Source organism: Rhopilema esculentum, chromosome 19 (genome assembly GCF_057945365.1).
Source record: "Rhopilema esculentum isolate cy_ngs chromosome 19, ASM5794536v1, whole genome shotgun sequence".
Classification (NCBI taxonomy): domain Eukaryota; kingdom Metazoa; phylum Cnidaria; class Scyphozoa; order Rhizostomeae; family Rhizostomatidae; genus Rhopilema; species Rhopilema esculentum.
Genome location: NC_142833.1, coordinates 1806448 through 1830185, shown reverse-complemented (window position 1 = coordinate 1830185; position 23738 = coordinate 1806448). Strand labels below are relative to the sequence as shown.

General features: G+C 37.0%; 3 protein-coding genes across 3 annotated transcripts; 2 read left to right on the top strand and 1 right to left on the bottom strand.

Annotated features, from left to right (window-relative positions):
- The first annotated feature begins 240 nt into the window (after window positions 1-240).
- LOC135688099 (uncharacterized) lies at window positions 241-9726 on the top strand. Its single transcript, XM_089114186.1, has 10 exons — window positions 241-579; window positions 972-1023; window positions 1605-1795; window positions 2826-2975; window positions 3352-3572; window positions 5202-5355; window positions 7336-7387; window positions 7893-8083; window positions 8518-8667; window positions 9360-9726. Exons 1-10 carry the CDS (start codon window positions 445-447, stop codon window positions 9582-9584), a joined length of 1521 nt encoding a protein of 506 aa, XP_088970312.1. The 5' UTR covers window positions 241-444; the 3' UTR covers window positions 9585-9726.
- Window positions 9727-11702: 1976 nt separating this feature from the next.
- Window positions 11703-22479, top strand: LOC135688097 (polyhomeotic-like protein 2). Its single transcript, XM_065204805.2, has 6 exons — window positions 11703-12430; window positions 13257-13353; window positions 15393-15637; window positions 16693-16759; window positions 17539-17710; window positions 19112-22479. Exons 1-6 carry the CDS (start codon window positions 12269-12271, stop codon window positions 19317-19319), a joined length of 951 nt encoding a protein of 316 aa, XP_065060877.1. The 5' UTR covers window positions 11703-12268; the 3' UTR covers window positions 19320-22479.
- Window positions 19110-23701, bottom strand: LOC135688091 (cytosolic iron-sulfur assembly component 3). The gene is made up of 2 exons (XM_065204799.2): window positions 23381-23701; window positions 19110-22738 (listed from the first exon to the last, which is right to left on the bottom strand). Exons 1-2 carry the CDS (start codon window positions 23567-23569, stop codon window positions 21479-21481), a joined length of 1449 nt encoding a protein of 482 aa, XP_065060871.2. The 5' UTR covers window positions 23570-23701; the 3' UTR covers window positions 19110-21478.
- Between the last annotated feature and the right edge of the window lie 37 nt (window positions 23702-23738).

Sequence of the window (23738 nt, the reverse complement as noted above, 5' to 3'; positions counted from 1 at the left end):
TGATAACTTATTACCTAATTGATGTGAATAAAATGCAGAAGAACGCCGTAGTGGGCACAAAAGCACATTTGACAGTTGATATGTCCTCATGGTGCATTGATGACAGTCAACTCTGATCAACTATTGTCTTATCAAGGTGAAGAACCTTCTGGCGTTAAGGGTCCTTTTTAATCCTGGGTCTTAGGGTCTTATGGTCTGGTTTTTACAGTATGCCGAATGGGTGTGCTCTCAGACACAGACAACAAGAAATTTTTCAACAAACAAGTGTACTGTTCATTGGCAGCTACTTGTTGACAAACTCATGTTCTAATCCGTAAGGAGTTTCGTCTCCTTTTGAATATTCAAGAAACATGGACTGACTTGAGCTGAACTCTAACATCAAACCATTTTTGTCTACTGACTTCCAGAATATTTCGCAGGAGCAACTCGACCAAGGCATCAAACATGGCGTTTGGAAAGACTGTGCTTGTCACCGGTGCAAACCGAGGAATTGGCCTTGAACTTGTGAAACAGCTTCTCAAGCAACCTAACAGGCCAGAAATTATATTTGCGACATGCAGGTCACCAGACGGAGCTACGGTAATTTATAAAGGTTCAATTCCATTTTGAACATCATTGCAGCCCTCCGTTTCTAAATCTCCCAATCATGTTGGCAGCGCTCGGGGTCAAATAGGGAACGGGATTAAATAGGGAAATCTAGGGACATTAGGATAGGCTCTTTCCCAATCAAACCTCTGTAATTTGTTTTCTGTTCATCGCTATATGAACAGAGCTAAAACAATAGCAATCCTTTAGCAAACTTCAAGTTTTTCATCATTGGCCATATCAAAGGCCATATCTCATTTTAAATATAGATATGTTATGATGTCACATTTTATTGTGCTGAGAATTCTATATCATTAATCTTAATGCTATGTAACTAAAGTCGACAGAAGCAATTATGTAATGTTTGCTGATTTTTGGTTTTGTAGGATTTGAAGAGAATTGCTGAAGAAAACAAATGTGTTCAAATTATAAAACTAGGTAGGGTGTGAAAGATGTGGAAGATGAACTAGGAACGAAATTTAAATTTTCAAAGTATTTTTTTCTATTCTAAAGATGTCTTACGACCAAAATAATGGAAGAACAGCCTCTATCAACCATTAATGTTTTGCTGGTTTGCCACACCTGAGCGATTTGAACTAGCTATCGAACAAGAGAATTACGGCATGGCGTCGCTACCACTGGTTTCAGGACTCAGCTGAATGAAGGCATTTGCAAACAATGATTCTTCTACTTGAAGCCATATTGTTATGTCTGTAAGTTGGTTTGCTAAAATAGAAATGTTTCCGTGTGAAAATATTGGAAAAAGATGGTTAATTTTAATTAAAAGTTTGCAAGCCAGAGAAGGAGACACGTACATAAAAGAGCCTATATGAATATGCTGTCGGATCCTGCTCCAAGGAGCATCTTAATCCACAATAATCTTGTAAACATATAGCAATAATCCCTTTGTTTTCAAGAAAAATCCCTTAAAATCCCATTGTTCTTAATAATTTTATACGCTGTCTGGAATTAATGATACACCCCTCAGCATCATTTGCTCTTTCTTGCTTCATCACTAGATGTGGGAAATCTTGATGATGTAAAGAGTGCATTTGAAACTGTCAAAGGTCATGTTGGGGACAAAGGCCTTAATGTTTTGATAAATAATGCTGGCATTCTGCATTTGGAAGGGCGATTGCAAGATGTTACACCTGAAGTCATGATGGAATCTTACAGGATAAATACAATTGCACCAACAATGATTATAAAGGTTAGACATTTTATTATGAAAGTCATAATTGTGAATTATGATTACAAATTAAGGCAGACTCTCCCTTCAGCGATTGGCTAATATGAACAATGAAGTTTGAACAATACACAGATCTTTGATTGGCCACATCAGGCAAGACTGTCTTCAAATCAGCAGCACGTGATTACCCTCGGCAAATGAACAATCACGTTGAATTTTAGATAATATAGTGGCCTGAAAATGATTTATGCATTAGAGTTTAAAGCCCTGTCAAAATTTCTCAACATTTGGCTAAATAAACATGGCTGAACATTTGTAAAGTGCTGTTCAGCGATGCTCAGTTGGGTGCATTAAAACTCTCTCAACATTTGCTCAGTGCAGTGGCGGTTTTAAGGACTGCGGGGCCCGGGGCAAAAAACATCAGCGGGGCCCTTGTTCTTTACAATTTCTATCTTTTTTCTTAGATGTAGGGCCCTTTTTGGCTATCATAAGCGCGGGGCCTGGGGCCATGGCCCCCCCTTAAAACCGTCACTGGCTCAGTGGCCGACTATAATTGACGGGCATACTGGAAAAACCAGACCCTATGACCCTAGGACCCCTATGGACCCTAGGACCATTAACTACGAAGAACCAAAAAGGACCCTTAACTACTACATGATTTGCCGCTCCCCCAGAGCCATGCCTTTTGTACAAACCCCACTCAACATCGCTTTATGCTGCTAAGAATCACTGAACATTATTCAACAGGGTGTTCAAGTCCTCTTAACATTCACACTCTACAAATGTTGAGCGATTTTCAGTTAAATGTTGGGATGATATTAATGAGGCTTAAGGACAAATTGGCGAAAATTGGCGAAAGGGCAGAGCACGAAAAGAAATGCTGTCTTATGCGTAATATCAAGAAAGAGAGAGAGAGAGAGAGAGAGAGAGAGAGAGAGAGAGAGAGAGAGAGAGAGAGAGAGAGAGGAGCTGTAACATCAACTTTTAGTTTAAACAACTCAAATCAAAACCCTATGGTAGCTCAGACCAATTTGACCTTGTTTTTGAATAGGAATTTCTTCCATTGCTTCAACAAGCAGCCAAGAATGAATCTTCTAAGCCAATGAGTTGTGCAAGGGCTGCGGTTCTTAACATGTCCGGCAAGATTGGATCCATTGATGACAATTCAAGTGGAAGAAATTATAGCCAGCGATGTTCAAAGGTAAATTATGTCCGTTGAAATAAATATGATAATAATGATAATTTACAGACAACAGGATTTTTGAAGATAATGATAATTTTTAAAATCCCAGAGTCTGGTTTAAATTGTAGCAAAACTAAGCTATAATACATGGTGAGACAATTATCAGGGGAATGGAGAAGGTATCCATAGAGAATCTATAGATTTGGTATAATTTGTCCACCTTGCTTTTAAATATATTCAACGCTTTTGAATTGATAATTTTTTAAGAGCGTCTGTTACTACTCTTAGATTGAAAAATTTCGTCCTGGTAGCTGTATCAAACCTTTGCTTCTTCAACTTCTGACTGTTTCCTCAAGTCTTCTAGTCATGCTTGACACTTTTGTTGTTTTTGCAGATTGCCTTAAACATGATGAACAAGAACCTGAGCATTGAACTAAAGAGTGACGGGATCTTAGCAGTTGTTCTGCATCCTGGCTGGGTAAAGACTGACATGGGTGGTGGATGTGCAATAACGTCAACCACAGAATGCGTAGAAGGTCTCTTAAGAGTTGCTGAAGGCCTTGGAGAAAAGGACAATGGCCTATTTTACGATTTCAAAGGAAAACTGATTCCTTTGTAGATCAATGTAGACTCATTAACGTTTATAGCTTGGGAAATAGATTATATTAGGGTAATGGAAAATCTGCCTTTTATCTTGATTTCTGAACCAACTTTTATCCTTTGCATCAGCAATATCTACATTATGGTCGAGTTTTTATTGGATTTATTTTGCTGCCCCCTGCTGTGACAGTACAGTTTAAATTTCCTCTCGTTTCATTCAAATTCAAGTTTGTTTGTTTCTACCGATAGAACAGATAGTATTGAATTAAGCCGCAATTGTTTCAAAACGGCGACTTTCTCTTTAACCGTGCCTTTCCTCGGTTACGTTCAAGCTCTTCTAGCAGCACTAGTTTCAGTCTCACCCATTAAACAGTTCAAGCACCTCATATCTGGCCCTATCTCTCTAGAAAATCTCAGTCAAGTATCCCCCACTTCAACTTCCTTTCTCGATATAACTCTGGATTCAAGCCATAAAACAATAAAAATGCGTTTTATTCGACAGGTTCCTTATTCCTAGGCTAGGCCCAATACCTATGAGATCAACAACATGATTCTTCGTGTTTGGAAGAGGAATATCTGAGATGCTATTTTTGTTAATTTCTGATTCAAGAGCTGGGAACTCTTTGCATAGTTCTTTACCCTTGGTAGTAAAATATCGACAAGCTCCATGAACGTTGCCCTTCCTGCTTCTCCTTTCTCTTGATGGCATTTGAACGCCGTTCATATGATGATCTTTTACATCTCCAATTAGGTTTTTTTTATTGTACTCACGGCAGCTTTGAAAGCTTGCAACAATTCTTTAGAAATAATTTTATTTCCCCTTTGTTTCCCCTTTTTATTTCCCCTTTTATTTCTTTCTTTAATCACATAAAGCATTTATATCTTTAGATGCATGTTTTTATCAGCTATATGTTTGATACAGAAGGTTAAATTGAATCTTTAATTTCTAGATATGATAGCAGTTTTAAAATGTTTGAATTTACTAATGAAATGAATATTTCCATGAACAGAAATTTGATGCTCTGGGGTTTGAATAGGGACATTGTTTCTTTTGAATGATTGAAGAAATATTCGATTTGGCTCTTTCTAGGAAACAATTTCTATGCAGGAATGCGCAACATGTTGCAAGAAATTAATTGAACTGAATGATCCAATGCTTTGTTGCCCGTGAAAGAATCACACCAGGTTCCTATTTTGGTCTCTTTCTTTTGACTAAATACGGGGATAATTTGTCTATATAGGTTTACAAAGAAATGACGCGAGGGCCGTGGTGAAGCTCTCTCCTGCCCCCCCCCTTTGTTAGTACTCGAAAAAAGGCCCGAAAGAAAGGCAAACTTTCCATCCTTATGGTCCCTTGTTTTCTGGGACAACAATAAAATCTTTGAGCAAACAATTGTCCTGTTCAGAAAGTACTTGTTGGCAAACACATACTTTGTTGATTGTTTTCCGGTAAACACCAAATAGAGTGGTTTCTTTTGAATGCTGACTCACGGTGACAAGTGCGATTGATGGATATTCTGGTTTTTGTGGAACATTCGTGAAATAGAAACTTTGCACGTTTCTTCAGCTCATTCACCAAACTCTTGTAAACATCAGGGCCGTCTTTGCTCGCCGGCTTCTAAAATCCTTCGCAGGAACAACTTGACTCACGTTGGCATCAAAAATGGCGTTTGGAAAGACTGTGCTTGTCACCGGTGCAAACCGAGGAATTGGCCTTGAACTTGTGAAACAGCTTCTCAAGCAACCTAACAGGCCAGAAATTATATTTGCGACATGCAGGTCACCAGACGGAGCTACGGTAATTTGTAAAGTCTCAATTTCATCAGGCTTTTGCAACATCGTTGTACACCCTAAACAAAGCCATCATTTCAATGTTGTCATCAGTTTTAACTAAGCACAGTTTTCATTCATTAATCAATCAATCGTAAATGCAATCTTGCAATAATTTACAACTAAAGATCTTAAAGCCCCCCAATAATTGTCAAAGCTGAAGTATATTTCCTTTATAACCGTGTATCGAACGCACAGGGGCTCCGACGCAGGTTGGAAAGTGGTGGGAGGGGGGCAAGGGAAAATTTAACTCGTGACAAAAGAATTTGAAAAAACTCTATTGTATTGCATAAAAGTGGGGGCCCTGGAATCGGAAGCAATATAATGGGCAGCCCCCCCCCAAACTTCAGAGTATGGCAAGTGCACACACAAAATTTTTTTCTAAAAAACCACTGCACATCTGGTAAAAGTGTGGCATTTTGAGTTCTTGGCGTGAGTTCTAGGGTCTGTCCTATTCAGTTCTAGGCTATTTTATTTTGCAATCTTGCTTTTGGATATGAAAAATGGCTACTGACCAGGGCTGTCGCTAAGCACCCCCCACTTAGGGGGGTACCAGTCACCAATTTGCAGACAAAATAGGACGTGGTCTAAGATATTTCAATGTGGGGGTGTGGCATTTTGAGGCAATTGATTTTGTTTATCAAAGAGAATGTTCTCTTTAGTCAATCATCGCTTCAATTTTCGAGTGACTGTGGGTACTTAGGTTTCCAAGGGCTTGAAACAAAACCAAAAGACGAGGTCCCCTTGCCAGCAGAGCCGGCAGAAAATTTTTGCGACCACGCCCTTTAGATTGTCTTAAAATGCATTTCAGAACATTTCTTGCAGTCATTTCTTGCAATCATTTAGAACTTTTAACTATTTTTAGGCATACCTATGTTTCATTGATTTCATTCTTAAAATGGAGTTCATTACTACTTGAGGCCCCTCAACCTCAAGGCCCTGAGGCACTTTGCCCTCTTTCCTTGCTTACAGTGGCTTCCAGTACCTCCAGGATCAACGTTCAGAGTTTTTCAATAAACTTTGATCCTTCCCTAAACCCCAAACTTAAGATAGAAATTAGGTCCCCTGGATATTGGACATTAGATTCTAGACTCCGGCTGCCGAAAGAGAGTCATTTGAAGTTTTTGGGGCACATCCTCATCTTATCCCTTGCTTTGGGAACTTTGAAAGCAAAACCTGACAAAACTCTACTTTTAGAAAATTTGCCGACAAGAATTTTCTTGGGGGGGGGGGGGTGTCATCTCATCTTGTAGGCTGGGAAAGGTGCTTTCTTTGCAAAATCTTGGAAGATAGTGTTATGCTTACTGAAAAATGGGCTTTGGGCTTTAACCTAACTTTTAAAATCACTTCAGAGCAATGTCATTAGACACCTATATATTTTTACCACCTGTGTTGACGTTTCAAATACAGTCCGAGAGTCTCTTCTTCCCAAGGCAAATTGTGAATAAAAAACTTTGAATTTCAACATGGGGCATTTTTTGACATCCTAATTCTCGTGGCCTAATTCCCACACGTCCATCATCTAATTCTTGGGGTTTTAAGAATTAACTATGACATAGTTTGCAGTAAACTGATTCTCTGCTACACAAAGTATTGACCAAAGGGGCATTTAAATCTCATAGTGCCTTGTTGGCTAAGGAATGGAGTCACAATTGCAATAAATCATTGCTCCTTTTTCTGCTAGGTGCAGTTCTTGAAATCATCTAAATAAGTGTCAGTCTACAGAGTGTAGCAGATGCCTGTGCAAGGAGGCATAGTGCAGTGCATCAGTATTTAAAATTGCACACTATGCTCACACCAAATATGCACACTAAATAAATGCTATTGAATAAACTTCTCTCTGTCTGCCATATGGATAGTAAAAGTATGTTTGCTCAAAGACCTCCTGAACTGCCATACTCTGCAGACTGGGATAAATGTGTAACATTTACTATTTTTTGTTTTGTAGGATTTGAAGAAAATTGCTGAAGAACACAAAGGTGTTGAAGTTATAAAACTAGGTAGGGTTGGAAAGATATGTTTATGGCAAAGATCTTTCTGTTGAAAAGTTAACATGAGCCTATCATGTCTGCAGTACTGTTTTGAATTTTGCTGTAATGTCAAAATAATGTCATAGTGTCATTATGAGTAAAATAGTCTTTGAATTGCAAGAAATCAAAGGCCTTCTGGCAGGGGGCAGGGTGCCACAGCCTCCTTAACCTTGAAATTTGACAGATTTTCCTTTTTATAGCTATTTTGTTGGAAAATTCTTCATTCTGGGCTGTGGGTAAAAAGGCGAAGTGAAACAAACCTTTTTGCAAAATAAGCTACTTGGGCTTCTGAAAATATTGTTGGGGGGGGGGGGGGGTTAGGGGAGGCATGTCAATTCACAAAGAAAGTACTAGATTAACTCAAAAACAAAATTATTTTTATAGAGTGATTTGCTGCTCCAATTTTGAATGCTGATTGAAATGAGTAATACAGCCCTCATGTCATCATTTTTGCTCTTTTTTGCTTCATCACTAGATGTTGGAAATCTTGATGATGTAAAGAGTGCATTTGAAACTGTCAAAGGTCATGTTGGGAACAAAGGCCTTAACGTTTTGATAAATAATGCTGGCATTTTGCATTTGGAAGGGCGATTACAAGATGTTACACCTGAAGTCATGATGGAATCTTACAGGATAAATACAATTGCACCAACAATGATTATAAAGGTTAGACATATTATTCGGAAAGTTATGATTGTGAATTGTTACTACAAATTAAGGCAGACTCTCCCTTCAGCGATTGGCTAATATAAACAATGTAGTTGAAGAATACAATGTTGTCTCTGATTGTTAAACATGATAATTCATGAATCATGAATTTTGAGGATATTAAGGGTAAGACTGTGTTTTAATCGATGAGCATCTCAGATGAAAGAACAATCTAACTTAGCGTTAGATACATGGTGCATTATGATGGCAAAATGAGCTGTCTGATACATTAAAGGTCAAAATTGACACCAGAGCAAAGCAATGAAGAAAAAAATTGTTGTTGCATAATATCAAGACATGAAATTGTAACTTCATTTTTCAGTTTCCAAACCCACAAATAACTCAAAACCCTTTCATATTTCAGACAATTTTTTGACCTTGTTTTTGGGCAGGAATTTCTTCCATTGCTTCAACAAGCAGCCAAGAATGAATCTTCTAAGCCAATGAGTTGTGCAAGGGCTGCGGTTCTTAACATGTCTAGCAAGGTTGGATCCATTGATGACAATTCAAGTGGAAGAAATTATTCCTACAGATGTTCAAAGGTGAGTTATGCCATTCGAATTAATGATGAAGGCAGTTTGTTGGTGCCAAGGATATTAACATTCTCCTTTGTTCAGTGAAAAGTTAGTGAGATTAATATTAAAATTTTTTGGTATTATCCTCACTGACTATGTCACTGAAAATGAACTGGTGAGAAAGATTTTAGGCGTTCACACCAGTAGGATAACAGTTTTGCTCAGCTAACACGGGCCCCTTTCCAAGAGTTTATCCATGGTCCTTTATTTTTGCCACACCTTCTCTGAATACAACCCTCAAAAACAGTGGCAGAAATTGCGGGGGTGTGTGTGGGGGGGGGAGCAAATGCCTCTAGGTTTTGCTAAATTGTCAGTTAAGACACACTTTTGTCAGTAAATTATGTCATTTGTCTGCAAATTTTTTTTAAGGGCATTGCCCCCCCCTGCCCCCCGACTGAAAAATGAAATTCTGCCACTGCTTCAAAGATTGCACAGAAAAGCAGAATCACAACTTAGGTGCCTCTTGTTCTGACACACGTCAGAGTGTAAGCGTCAGCACAGACAATTACCTTAAGTAAGCAGATGAAAATTGAAAATAATGTGAGAGAAAAGTGGGGTGTTTGAACCCTTTGCTTTTCTTTCACATATTAAACCTCTTATTTTGATATCTCATCCATCATTTAACAGTGGATGTTTGACACATTTTATTGTTTTTGCAGATTGCCTTAAACATGGTAAACAAGAACCTGAGCATTGAACTGAAGAGTGACGGGATCTTAGCAGTTGTTCTGCATCCTGGCTGGGTACAGACTGACATGGGTGGTGGACGTGCAATAACGTCAACCACAGAATGCGTAGAAGGTCTCTTAAGAGTTTCTGAAGGCCTTGGAGAAAAGGACAATGGCCTATTTTATGATTTCAAAGGAAAACTGATTCCTTGGTAGATCAATGAAGGCTCATCAACGTTTACTTTAGCTTGGGAAATATATTATAATAGGAGAATGGAAAATCAGCCTTTTATCTAGGAAAAGGAGCTTTTGATGAAATAGATTGATGAATTGATTTTGGACATAAACAACATCAGTAGTTTGAGTTATTTTCTGAACCAATCTTTATCCTTCGCATCAGCATTTTCTTAGTGGATCAGTCTTTCAATCATGGTCCAGTTTTTATTAGAAATATTTCTCTGCTATACATAAAAGTTATAATTTCTTCTAGTTTCATTCGAATTCAACTTTATTCTCAGACAAACTAAAACTTTCAAAACCTGGTAATTTCAGATTTTTTGTTGAGAAAAACGGGGAGATCCCTGGAATTTGTTGAATTTATAAACAACATACATGTCAACAAGTCACACAGTTGTTGGACAAACAGTTATTGACAACAATTATCATGGGTAGCGTCTTCCTGTTGGTTTTTAACGTTTTCGTTAATTTGTAAACACTAACAAAATACTTTGTCACGAACAAAATCATTTCAATAATTTTTGTTGTAAGAAAACCTCTGCTGAAAGGCAAGGAAAAACAGGGAGAAAATCCTTAAAAACCGGGAAACCGGGAGAAAGCAAGCAAAACCCGGAGTCTCCCGGCAAAACAGGGAGATTTGACAGGTCTGTGTTCGTTTCTGCCTCTAGCGCAGATAGTATTAAGTCGCAAATGATTTAAGAATTAATTTTTTATGAGACCCCATCTTGTAAGAGATGAATCTCTTGTAATAACTCTTCCTACATTGTGAAATAAATACTGTCCCCATTTCAAAATAATATATGAAAGTTATTTTGTTTCGGTGAAGTAAACAGGAAATCCTTGAATTTTAATAAAAATTACCACACCCTTCAGAAGACATTGCCACACCCCATCAGCAAAACAGGACTTAAGCTACATTCCCTCATCATAGGAAGCGACGATTGGCCGTCGCTGTATCATTACTAGTTAAGGTAATTTTGACGAATATACCGGTCATGCGCTTGCGTTTTTCTGATTGGTCTGTTTCGATCCACAACTGGGTATATATTTTCCATCGTGTTCTGTCGGACCCCTATTCTGGCGTATAATGCTCTGATTAAGAGTGTCAGACGCAAAAGCTTTTAGCTTCTTTCAAAGCCATTTTCAAGTTTTGTACCGCCAAAAAATTGGCTTCAAGTAGTTTGATTTATGACACTTGACTTGAGTTTATTTTCTGTTCATTTCAGTTCCAATGAAGTTATTTAAATTTATGAAAAACGCTTATTAGATTTCTGTCGGAAAATCTAAAATGTTCGCCCCTCCTGTGAATTTCCCTACCTACGCCACTGACCAGCACACCTGCTATATTGACCGGAGGGTAGCGTTGTCAAACAATCACGAAATATGAATTGGCAATAATAGCTTTTGGAGATCGTAGGTAAAACTGTTTGTAAGACTTTAAAGGTGGGCATTTTTAATTGCTCTTTCACTATAATCGGTTATGCTCAGAACAACACATGAACAAAGGCCAGGTTTTCAAAAAGGAAAGGTACCATTGGGAGAGCAAACATACGGAAGAAATGGGTATGGAATAAACAAGAAAAACATGAAGTTAAAAATTGCACAGAGCCCTTTTGAAAAATTCCAAATGTAATGTAAAAAAGAGAACTAAATCGTAAACTTGAAATTTAAGTGTGATTGTTTTGAACAAGATTAACATCTTGATATAACTTACCTCCAAGAAAAAACTAGCTAATCTTCTGTGAAAAACATCCAATATATTCAAAGGCATATTAGGAAAACTTTGCTTTATCCCTCATTTTTAAATTTCTAATTCGAGCTTTTTATGCACCAAAATGTTTACTCGCTTTTTCTCAGCATAGCGTAACTGATTTGATTACTACTTGAATGCAACACAACACAACATTTTGTTGCTTTTACAATATTTGCTTATATTTACTTTAAATTTTGCAATTATTATATTTTTTATATCTTATTGTTTCTTGTGGACAATCTGTAAGAATAACATAAGTTCGTTTTTACAAATTTGTATCACGACTGTCTCTTTCACCGAGGCTCTGGTACCTATAGAAAAAGGGATAAGACTAGGAATTTAAGTAAAATTATACTAGGAAAAATTAACGAATTAGTCGAAATTAATGACTTTTCGAGCATAGCCCGTTATCCAAAGTTTTTAACAAAAGGGATACCCAAATAAACATAAAACTTTTCTGTAAAAATTACCTCTTTATATGTTTTTCTTTCTTTCACGCAGTATTCAGAGCCGTTGTAGGCATAGAGCAAATAAGAAACTGAAGGGGGTAGTCTGTAATATTAACAGCAATGAATTGTTTAATAAATTTTTCTCGATCCTCGAAATTTCTTCCTTGACAAGGAGGTCGACTTTTGAGAAGATCTCGGTCATTAAGCATGTTTTAGGTCACCAAGCCAAGGAAGGACAAATCTACATATGCCATCAGTTGCATCCCTAAAATCTGGTACTACTTCTGATAGAAACTATTCCTATATGTACTCATTCTTCATACACCAAAATAATTTTATTCCCTACAAACTGGCCGTGTAAGGGGTACCACTCTCTTAGGAGATGTCGACGTGTTATACACCTGCGATACATCCTTGATGCTACGGAGGAGCTGTTCCTTTAGTCGAATAAGAGAAGAAAGATGGCGCTTTTGCAAGAAGAAAATTGGAGCAAAATTGACGATAAATTTGATACAGGAAAGTGCGATTTGATGTGCCCTAAGCATAAGACAAATGGCTCAAAAGGATGGCTTGTTCATGTTATTGATGGTTTTGTTATCGAAGAAAGCAGCGTACCATTCCAGGTTTGGTTAAAACTAATACAGTAGCACCTTTTGCAGAAAAGGAAAGGGGTGGGTGGTCGGAACAAATCAAAGAAAACAGGCTCAACCGATTGAACCATAACTGTCACAACATACATGTAGGATTAGTTTCCTTCAAATCAAAGTTGATCTACCAATCACAAATTCCTCATCCAAATAGCTTGTGATTTCATGTTTTTATAACGGATTTATCGGAAAGTAATTGCTCGCGCACGCGATATCATTATCATTATCGCACTCCTTTTTGTTTTGATGATTTTTTAATATTGTTTTCCTTCGCTTGTTATTGAGCGTAAATAGAATTGATCAGATTTATCGCTAACGCTTGCAAAATTAGGAATGCTTTGCCCTTTAAATCCAAATAAGGCGATGTGGGGGTCGTCGGTCGCAGCTATGTACCAACATGCATTTATTTTAGCAAAAGTCATTAAAATGGTTTTTATTATTTTCAGTGGCTTTAAGTTCATGACTTGGGGAATGTATTTAGCCAATTGCATATAACAAAATTAAGGGTTCATGTCTAATTGGTTGATATTTGGAATATTTTTCACTGGATCTCCTTTCAGTTTCACAAGGGACTTGACCCAAATCTTCATGTAGGACATCTCAGAAAAATATTGCTTCCAAAATTGACCAATAAAGGTTCCATTTTTATTCCTATCCCGAAAAGTGATTATTTACTAATGATGGCTTTACTCATTCTTTATTTTCCATCAATTCATATGTAAACATTTCATCAAGCAAATTGTTGAAATATTGTTGATAAATATATATGTGACCTTGTAAGATGTAACTATTCCTCAACAAGGTTGATGGCTCAGAAGAGAACAATGATCCAAACTCAATGGAAATCCCCAAAGATACACATATTGTTTACAATGGGGAAATTGAAGACCAAGATGCTGGTAATGTCATAATAATTCAATTTTTCTTCAAATATTTAAAGGATAAAATTTGGTTTAATGATGTGTTGATGATAAAAATGTTTAGCAGACAAGCTTCATCAATGGCAAAAATTGTTTATAGAACAGTAACAGGAAGAAGACATATGGCAACTTCAAGCATTTACTGGAGGGGCACAGCCCCCCAAGCATGACACCCTGGGTCTGTAGAGCATGATAAATTGATATTAGAAAATTAATGAAGTGCCCCCAGAGGATCAATAGGCTGTGATAAAATGGCACCCCTTGCAAATCCCCCTAACTTGAATGACAAAACCTTCAACAATGCTACCAAAAATTTTGTGAGCCAGTAAAGTACTGTTCCAAATCATCTGCTGTGCTTTCTTCTGCTTAAAAGTCATTCATTTAAAAAAGGTAATCATTATCAGGCCATGGCTGCTAAAACGCCATGATGTGTTGTCACCTTTGTGGTAGAGTACTAAAATATCTATTGCTTAGATTTTCCTTTGCCTGACAACAAAGATTTTGATGGAATGAAAAAACCTTGTAAGCAATGGCGACTGTGTTTAATATTATAGCCATCTGCATCTCTGTGTAAATGGGAGCCCAGCACAATTTGATATTTTGCTATTCTGTTTTATTTGAATGCAGTATCATTTGAAACCATATTCTATAAAAACAAAGGCATATATTGCATTAGAAGTTGGCTAATACAACAAAAGCATTTGGAGTGGAATTCCGTTGTTTTTGACTTTGCATTTCTGCCTCACCAATTTTTACTGCTGTGAAAATTCATACCAAACAAAGAAGATAATTATATTGCATTAGCCAATCAGGTTCACAGCACACATCCTTTAACTCAGAGTAGGTTGAGTACCCAGATTTATATAATTTCAATTCAATCATAAAGTTTTGTTTGAACAAGTGGACACTGCCAAAGTACCAGGAGAAGGCTGAAAATTGATGTGTCCTAAAACTGACCTATGAGTACTTGCTCAATGCAAATATCATTGATATCAATATAATTGGCTGTTAGATATTGATCCTTTTTAGTTGTCATAAGATGATGTTCAAATTTTGCTCTGGCTATTAAAGATTTATCTTGCATTAGCAGCCAGAATAATTTCTGCAGTAGCTTTCTAAAAGACTATTTAATATTTAAAGACCAGTTTAAGTTTCCCCGATACCAAAGTGCTTGTTCTAGTTTTCTTAATTTCACAATTGAGGATTTTTGTCAACCCAAGAGTGGTTAAGACAGCTGAAATCCTTATTACCTTCTCTTAATTGATTCTCAGGTGGGGACCTGTAATCACTTTTTATTTTGTGTGGCCCTCATTGACCATCTGCCGTGTGCAGAAGGCCATTTTAGCCCACACACAACATTTTAAAGATTGATTTACCCACGCACAAAGATATTTCAGCAGAAATGGAAGGACCTGTTGAAGTTCAAGAAAAAAATTCCACCTCTAAAAACATGTTTTTTAGAAATGTGCAAGCTTAAACTGTAGTTGTTGTTTTCTGCATAAAAAATGTTTTGATCATACAGAACCTTGACAACATGATGTCACGTGACCAATGTCCATGAGGACAGTGAGTTACAGCAAAATAAATTTAAATGCTAAATCCAAACTTTACCGTGTATTAATTTGCTTCCTTTGGGAAAATTTTCACAGTCTATGAGTATTGTCCGGAGAAAGCATCGACAGTTTTCGGTGATCTGGGACCATAAACTGGAATATATACACTCCCCTCACGAAAGAGTATTTTTTTGACGAATAAATAAATCAAAGGCCAAGAAAGCTTAAAGAAATTCGAGGAAATTGATAAAAACATTTTCATAAAAACAACCTTCGAAATTTGTAAAAAAATTTCTCTAACAACAGATTCGCAACTAAATTCGAAACTGTCCGGATACTTTAGTGAGGGGAGTGTAGCTGACATGTTATTAATTGCCTTTTTTAAAAATGGTGTTTATTGTTGCTTAGGCAATGCTTTAAATTGTTTTTCTTGACTGACCAATTGTATGATTCTCGATTAACCAGATTCAAAAGATGCAGCACAACAAGTTGATGAACCTTATATCCCAGAGCTTCCTACGAACTGTAAGCTGTGTGGCGGACCACTTCCCGAGGAGAGAGCTTTTTGGGGCAAACGTTTTTGCAGCAAATCTTGTGGGAAACGGTATAATGCTAATCACCCATTGAGAGCTAGAAGGGGATTTGGAAAGCGTGGTAGCAGTACAGGCCGTGGTAGAGGAAGAGGCTTTTCAAAGCTCAGGACACCAAAGGTATGCTACTGTTTTGCCTACGTCTCCTAAACGATTTCAGGGTAGATACAACCAGTAAACGATATTTCCAACTTTAAAAAATATGCAAATAAATCATCGAAGACTCGAATTATTAAACGTTAGCCTAGCCTAAACAGAATTAAGGGAATTCGAATCACCAGTCAGTCAAATTGTAGCTTATATTTGCATTCCAAGGTAACGTCTATCTAGATTTTTGTAAGTGCTTTTAATAAAAGAAGAATTTTAAGAAGTAATTCATCTTATAACAATTTATTGTGATGTGATGAAAACGTTGTGTTTATACATTTACGTTCAACAGGTATTGGGACAAACTTCGAAATTTCGAAGACATTTTATGCAACAAATTTGGAAAGACTTTTTAAAAACCTTGTGTCCCAATCGTATATGTGCTGTCATTTCGAATCACCGTATCATCAAAGTTCGTATATGTGTTGTCATTTCCTTATTTTTTTCCCGATATCCACAGATCTTAAGCCACCGTGACATCTAAGGTTGTTAGAGAAGTTCTTACGTCATCACGTATCTATCAAGCTGTTTGTTCCATGCCATCCACCATCCATTCTCCTCGTTGGTGTTGTTATTTTTAACCAAGTTTAATTTGATTACTAAACCTACCAACCTTACATCATCAGAGAAATTCAATGAACATGGCATATAACCAAGTCCCACATCAGTACCAGAAAATCTAAATTTAGAAGTGTAATGTGTACAGGGCGAAATATGAGTTCGTTTAGTTTTATTCTATGCTTTGGTATATAGGACAGGACAGTTCTAGGAAGCAACTCCGAGTTTCACGCACAATGCGATCACCAGGCTATTTGCTCCTAATCTAGTTTTTATATCGTCTGATAGCAGAATCGGAGCTCCTGCGCTTCGTTGCTAGATTCTTAGAATCTTATAAACGGTCTTATTACAGCGTGGCTTTGTTTACGCAGATTAGGATGTATAGCATTTCTTTAACATTCTTTGTGTCTTTCAAGCGTTCTTTTTAAAAGCAATTTCGAATTGATGTCAGTTTTATTTACTTTCCACAGGAGGAATCTGGAGCAGAAACATTCGATAACAGTCAGCTATCCAACCCTAGCACACCAAATGTTCCAGGTACAGTGCTCATGGCAAAATTCCCTATAATCGTGTTTATTCCCAATAAACGGAATCTCAATGTATACGATCTTAATGCATCCATGTGAAGATAGCTGCAACATATAGATTTCAGAGCCAAAATCGTGTTGAAATTTGGTGGCTTGTTTTTCTCATTGCTGCTTTTAGCCTCTGAAATATTCCCACCATTGACCACTAGCTGTTGTGTGAACACGACAACCTTTATTCGAAATCACTGCCTTTAACACTGCAGGAAGTTTTATAAAGCACTTTCGCATTTTATTGTCGTGTGTTTAAGGTACTTGGTTTTTATTTAGGCAGTAAGAAATGTAGAGGCGATTCTTTAACTGATCACTTATTGAAAATTTAAAGCGGTGTATATGTTCCCCTATTAGAGTGAACAAGGGTTAAATTCAATTTTTATGCGATTTGCATCATCTGTTTAACTTTTGTGCTCCCCCCTTATGCGTAGGTATTCAGGTTAAGTACACTCGTATATGTTGAGAATTACTTCTATCTATGTGTGTTTTCATGGACAGATTAAAGCAGTTCTCCCTGATTTGTAGTAGCTGCAGCTTATTTTACTCTGTCCCACCCCATTTATTCTGACCCCCCAGTTATTGATTCAAATATATAGTTAATAGCAACATCACACTGCTTAATGCTCCCTACACTCAGGCACTGAAGAATGGAGATGCATTAAGACGTCTGTAGAAGTTAAAGGCATTTTAAACGAGAAATACGTTTGCAAGACTTGATCATACTTCTTTGCTTTGCAGATCAAAGTCCAGCATTCCGTTTCGATGATATAACCACGTGGCCTTATGAAATAGAAGGTTTAGATCAGCATGATTTAGAGGAAGATCTTTTCGATGGGGTAGAGCCGCTTTTAAAGTACACATGTGTTCCGGCTGTTTTGTGGTCATCTGAAGACGTTGTTAGTTTTATTAGGTATGTACAGGCTATGTATACAATCACAGTAGTTTCAATGCGGTATTTAACAAGTTTCCCTACGACAAGCTTTAGCTACCACATCCTATAATGCGAATCAGTATCGAAGAGTTTAAGGCTAAAACAAGACGAAAGATCTTCTTCAGCAAGTACGTGAAGTGCCTTACCTTTGCAAAAATATGGCTTTTACTTTCTCCTTCAAATCTGAATCCAATAACTTGATAAGTGCATTTCAGTATCTTTCTTTGCCGATCTTACTCCAATTTCAGTTTATTTTTATCCACCAGTTTGCTCCATATTCTTTTTTTGGAATCCTTTTTTTGAAACTAATAAATGTAAAAAAAAAAATAATTTAGTTTACTTAAAGTAAAAAGCAACTTGAATCAGCATTTAATCCAAGCAGGGGAAAAATATCCGTTTATCTATACGAGTATGCCTTTCTCAAACCACAGCCCCCCAGTTTCTCCTCTCTTTTTATTGCATTGCCCAGTGATACATGCCCAGTGATCAAGGCTTTTAAAGTAAGTTTGAATATGAGATTGTCACGTCCCCAACTGGCCACCAGTTTTGTCATTGCTTGTAGCTCCTGTTCACACATTATTGAAAAAAAGAAGAAAGGGCTGCTTTTCATCAAATTCTCTTTTCTACCACTTCGTACCTGGAAGCTAAGAACTACCAAAGCATTTTCTTAAAAGCCTCTCCCTAAAGATGTTTTGCAAGCATTGTTCAAGTCAGTTCCTTTCTTTCTATCGAAAAATTGGCTTTGAAAAAAGCAAACATTTAGTAAACTAAAGCTTTTCGTCTGACACTCTTCAGAGTTTAAAACGTCAAAACATAGATCGAAAACTCTACGCTAAGAAATATATATACCCAGTTGTGGATCGAAATAGGCCAATCAGAAACACGAGCACATGACTGTTAAGGTTGACCAATCAGTGCCGCTTGCCTATTAGAATGTTACCAGTGGAGTCCTAAGGTGAAAACGGACTCCTTTTGTCTACACAGTAGCGGTTTTTTCGTGCTTATGTAGATAGATTCTAAAACTGCTAGGTGGAACGACGATCGGGCTTTACCAGTAATCCGAAACATGTCGCCATTATAGTTTTTTGCACAATCTGGGTTTTCTAGCAAATGCTGCCCGATAGCAAAATCCCTAATGTTCTTTGTAGAAATGTGTTCGTTTGTTCATGCACCCCCTTAGCATTTCCATTATACGTCAACGCAATGCCCTTCAGTCTACATTTTAGTCGATGCAATGCATTTCAGTTTACGTCTGGGTCGAGAAAAGGCAACAAAGTCTAATATTTGCAATTCAATGCCCTTCGCAGAAGGAATAACAAAAATTTTACTTATTTTCAACAAATAGTCCTGGTCATGCTAATGGCGTTCTGTTTATTTCAGAGAAATTCCTGGTTGTCAGCAATACGCCGACCGATTTCTAGAAGAAGAGATCGACGGTCAAGCATTAATGCTAATAAAAGAAGAACATATGGTCCAGACAATGGGGATAAAACTCGGACCAGCGCTCAAAATATCGGCACATTTAAGATCCTTTAAATCGCAGTATGGAGTTAGATATTACACAAAATATTTAGCTTCTCCAGTTTAGATTATAGAAGAGGTGTTTTTTGTAAATATTTATGGGATAGAATTATTTAAATTTAAAGGCTCAGTTTTTATGAATAAATCATTGATATGCATCTTCTGTCGTTTTTATTAGCTATTTTACTTTAAGTTGCTACGATAACAAGCTGCTTATTTTCAGGATTCGTTGTCCTTAGTTGCGAGAATGGATAAATTTTTAGGGCCGCTGACTACTTTTTCAGTCCTTTTGGTGGACTTGGCAAAATGATAGGGATCGACTTTAGTTATTTTTGCAGAGAAAATATACGTCGACTGTTCTTGTAAGTTTTTAGCTTCTGCACTGTTAATAGGTAATAGATAGGTAAAAGGTAACAAAAAACAGTTAGCTGCTTTTGATAATGGAAGTCGTTGGCCTTGAGTCGAAAAGTTGGTCGAATAAATCCTTGATATAGCAGCTTTACAAGTTTTGAAGTCAAGAAGTTTTGTAAATCTTTATTTTTTGGCAGGGTGAATAAAGCGACCACTAGCAATTTTTTAAGGTATCACAATGTGCCAAATATAAACGATTTTGGTGCATCGAAATTTTATAGTGGCAAAACCGAATATTATTGAAGCTGTATTCAGAGGATTGCCAAGTTGCGTGATAATGGATTCGAGTAAAGTGCATTTGGCTTTTATCATTAAATTACTTGTGATTCTGAAGACTTGTGATTTCGAAGAATCGTGATTCTGAAGAGTGTCATGGAATATGTGTGTATCTCAAGGCTCTGTGCTAGGCTCCATTCCGCTTAACCCTTGTGTGGTTAACGCTGAAATGTTCCCACAATACTTTGCATTAAAATAATAGAGTTGATGAATCGTAGGAAGCATTAAATAAGGATACCGCCTATGATCAACAACAATATGTAAATGCAAAAATGAGACCTGATTGGGAATAAGATGATATCTCAAAAAAGAACAACCAAAGCAGGCAAAACATATTGCAACGAGGAAAATAGTAATGTTATGTGGTTTACTTGTATCTCATTTGCATCTTTTATGTTGAGTATATCTCATTTTATTTACTTGTTTAATTTTTTTTTGGATTATAACTCCTAACTGCTTCTTTCACTCTTCCTTAATCACAGCTTTTTCGTTTCTTCTTCATCAAATTCTTCTTCTTCTTCTATATAAGTTTTGGTTATGGGTATCACAAAATTTGAAATGACACGAAACAGCAGAAACAAAGATAAGAAGCACTTTTTTCCGACACTCTTTAGAGAATAAACATCGAATAATGACCAAAAATAGTTTTCTGCTTGCCATCTTCAAATCTTCTTTTCTTTTTGTTTGTTTGGTGTTCTGTGTCTCCTTGCATGCCTTATCAAATTCCTTCTCAGTAACTTTTCTTAACATCAATCAATCAAGTTTATAGCCCCAATGGCCGTCGGTGCACCCACGACTGCCGTCATTCATTCCTGTTGCTAGTTCTGTGACAGAGTTGTTGGGTGTCACAGCCACTTCAGTCTTTCAAATCGTCAATCCAGATTCGTCTTGACCTGCAGCGCTTCTTTTCTCCTTCAACCTTTCCCTGGATGATGCTTTTTGTGAGTCCGCCAGCTCTGATGTGGTGTCCAAAGAATTTAAGTTTCCTTTCTTCAATTGTCGTTAGCAGTCTTTCCATGTTGTTATTGTTCGCCTGTTTCTTATTTCTTCCCAAATATCTTTTAAAGATATTTCCAATCCATTTCTTTTGAAGATGAAATGCTGTCAAGTTGCTTTCCTCGCCAACCTTTTTTAAATTTCTTTATTTGCAACCTTATGTGACACTTCAATCTTCAATCTTATATGACACAGATTTGCTTCAATCTTATCTGTAGCACTTCTATGCTTACTGTCACCACCTCACATCTGCTTTTTCCATAACCTTTTTTCAAACCATACGAAAAGGACCCTTCAGGTCTCTTATTTAAGCGCAATTTGAATTGTTTATGTCTTTGCCAGCCAATTGTTAAACATTATCTATTTTTTAAGTACTTTTGCTTTCATGATTTCACTTTGGAAAGCATAAAGAGTATAGAAACAATCAGCATAGAAACAATCAACATAATAAAGAAAAGCATATTTTTCCCAATAGTGTTGTAATTTTATTGACTTTATTTATAATACAATCACAATAAAGCATTTAACAACGCTATTATATCATTACCACTTAACAGCTAGGTTACTTGTTTGTTTTTCAATCTCATGGTATTGTGTATGCAGCATTTTCCGTGCATGCTCAGAGTCAGCACCTCCAAGCCATTTATCATATAGTTCCATAACCCTGTTTGCTTGGGTAGGTAGCTGTTTGGGAATATCTTCATAAATATTCTGAACCTTAACTAACAGTTCCTTTGCTTCTTCAAATGTTCCAGCCCTGATCTGTCCACCACCATTCAAGCATCCAGAAGGACAAGCCATAATTTCAACAAAATGGTACTGACATTTCTTTCTCTTCAGCTTTTGAACCAAGTTTTGAATATTTCGAAAGCCATATGCCAAAGCAAAATTAAGCTCAACTTTTCCATCAACCAAAAGATGAATTTCCTTAAAATCCTTGTTTCTGAGGGTCTTATACTCAACAATAGGATTGTCTATCCCATAAATCTCTTTAGCAGCATACTGCAGAATGTGTTCTGCATAACCACCAGAGCCCCCACCACTATGACTTAAAAAGTTTCCACTTGCATCTACACTAGAAAATTCAATGTCAAGTTCTGCAGGTGGAACAGTGTTAAACAAAATTCCCTTCTCTTCAAACATCTTCTCTAATTCCATGGATGTCAAAACACAGTCTACATCCTTTGTCCTATAAATGTCATTATAAAAGTCTTGTCTTGATGCCTCAAGTTTCTTATCATAACATGGCATGATAGAAACATGAAAAATCTGGTCTGGTGTTCTTCCAACACTTTTTGATAAAAAATCTTTTACAAGTGACCCCATTATTTGCTGTGGAGATTTTGTTGTGCTGATATATGGCAAAATAAAACTTCCATGCGTCTTTTCTGCATAGCAAACCCATCCAGGGCATGCTGATGCTAACATTGGTAGAGAGCTATTGGCATTTTGACTTTCTTTAAGCCTTCTAACAAATTCATGTTGACTTTCAATAAGGCTAAAGTTTCTAGAAAATGTGGTGTCATAAACATAGTGAACACCTATTGTTTTGAAAAAGCTTGTCAGTCTTCTACCAGTGTCTTGAATGCCAAGCCCAAATTTTGCTGCAACTGATGCTCGCACTTGAGGAGATATTGATACAACAATTATCTTTGAGTTTTCATTTTGACCAGATTGCAAAGCAATTCTGTTTTCATCAAGTACCTTATATAACTCTTCTTGACTTTGCTGTGTGATGAGGACTGTTTCAGCTGAGGTAATACAGCCACTGCATGCCAAGCAGTCATTCAATGTTATGTTTGCCTACAATAGAGATAAACTAATAAAAAACAGATCCAACTTATAATTCAAACAGATCACATTTAGATAAATATTGGAAAGTTATGGTTCTTGCAGCTCCAGATTTAAGAGCACCATTTTAGAGTATTTTGCATGTCAAAGATAAAATTGACATTATTTTCTAGTATGGTGTAGGTCAAATCAAGCAGTGCTCCCTTCCCTTTAATATAATTATTTCCTCAAAACTGTCCTTGAATGAAGTTTTTAACAACATTAGAAGCCAGATTTGAGATTTGGAAATGGCGCTGAGGAGGTTTTTTCAAATAACCTGCACACATCAAAGGCTACAGTGGCTGGGTTTGCTCCCCCCCCCCCACCATTGACAAAAAGCTTTTACTATTGTCAGATTTGTATCTTGATCTTGTGTTCTCTTTGAAGTGTCTACAGAAGTTACCCGTCAAAGTGTACCCATAGACGTAGGAAAGTGCGGCCACATGTAGGCAAAAGACGGGCACCTCTGTGAGGTGGAAATTGGAACGGTAGGTAGTTTGCATACCACTCTTTCTGGAAATGGGGGGCATGTGCTCCATGTGTCCCAATTTTCTACTTCTATGAGTGTAACATTAAAATAAATACAAAAAAGTTGGATTGATAAAGCATGCATGCCTTCTTCAGTCTGATTTCTTGCCCATCTTCATTTACTTGAGAATACGAGCCATCAGCCTCAACCCTAATTGCAGCTAGTCCTTTGCTTGATGTGTCCTTCTCGATCTTCACTGGCTTTACGCATTCTTGAGATGGAGTGATGAAGTCGTTGAGATCTGTTAGTTGAATAACTCCACTAAACTGCGCCATTGCTTCAGGACGGAGAAAACACTAAAAGTTGTTTTCTGTTGGTAACAAAACGATAACAAAAACGGTAACAAAATACGGTAACAAAACTGATAGGTGTAATGTTAGCACATATGGATGCATTTTTGAATGCCCTCTTGTTAAATTCGAGGTTGCGGTGATATGGCGGGAA

What these genes read in the sequence shown, in the direction of transcription:
- LOC135688097 (XM_065204805.2), top strand. Translation starts at nt 12,269, where the DNA reads ATGGCGCTTTTGCAAGAAGAAAATTGGAGCAAAATTGACGATAAATTT. An exon ending in AATTGAAGACCAAGATGCTG is followed by an intron (nt 13,354 to 15,392) that starts GTAATGTCATAA and finishes TCGATTAACCAG; the next exon opens with ATTCAAAAGATGCAGCACAA. An exon ending in CAAAGCTCAGGACACCAAAG is followed by an intron (nt 15,638 to 16,692) that starts GTATGCTACTGT and finishes TACTTTCCACAG; the next exon opens with GAGGAATCTGGAGCAGAAAC.
- LOC135688091 (XM_065204799.2), bottom strand. Translation starts at nt 23,569, where the DNA reads ATGGCGCAGTTTAGTGGAGTTATTCAACTAACAGATCTCAACGACTTC. An exon ending in AAGAAATCAGACTGAAGAAG is followed by an intron (nt 22,739 to 23,380) that starts GCATGCATGCTT and finishes TCTCTATTGTAG; the next exon opens with GCAAACATAACATTGAATGA.
- LOC135688099 (XM_089114186.1), top strand. Translation starts at nt 445, where the DNA reads ATGGCGTTTGGAAAGACTGTGCTTGTCACCGGTGCAAACCGAGGAATT. An exon ending in GGTCACCAGACGGAGCTACG is followed by an intron (nt 580 to 971) that starts GTAATTTATAAA and finishes TTGGTTTTGTAG; the next exon opens with GATTTGAAGAGAATTGCTGA. An exon ending in AAAGGAAAACTGATTCCTTT is followed by an intron (nt 3,573 to 5,201) that starts GTAGATCAATGT and finishes AGGAACAACTTG; the next exon opens with ACTCACGTTGGCATCAAAAA.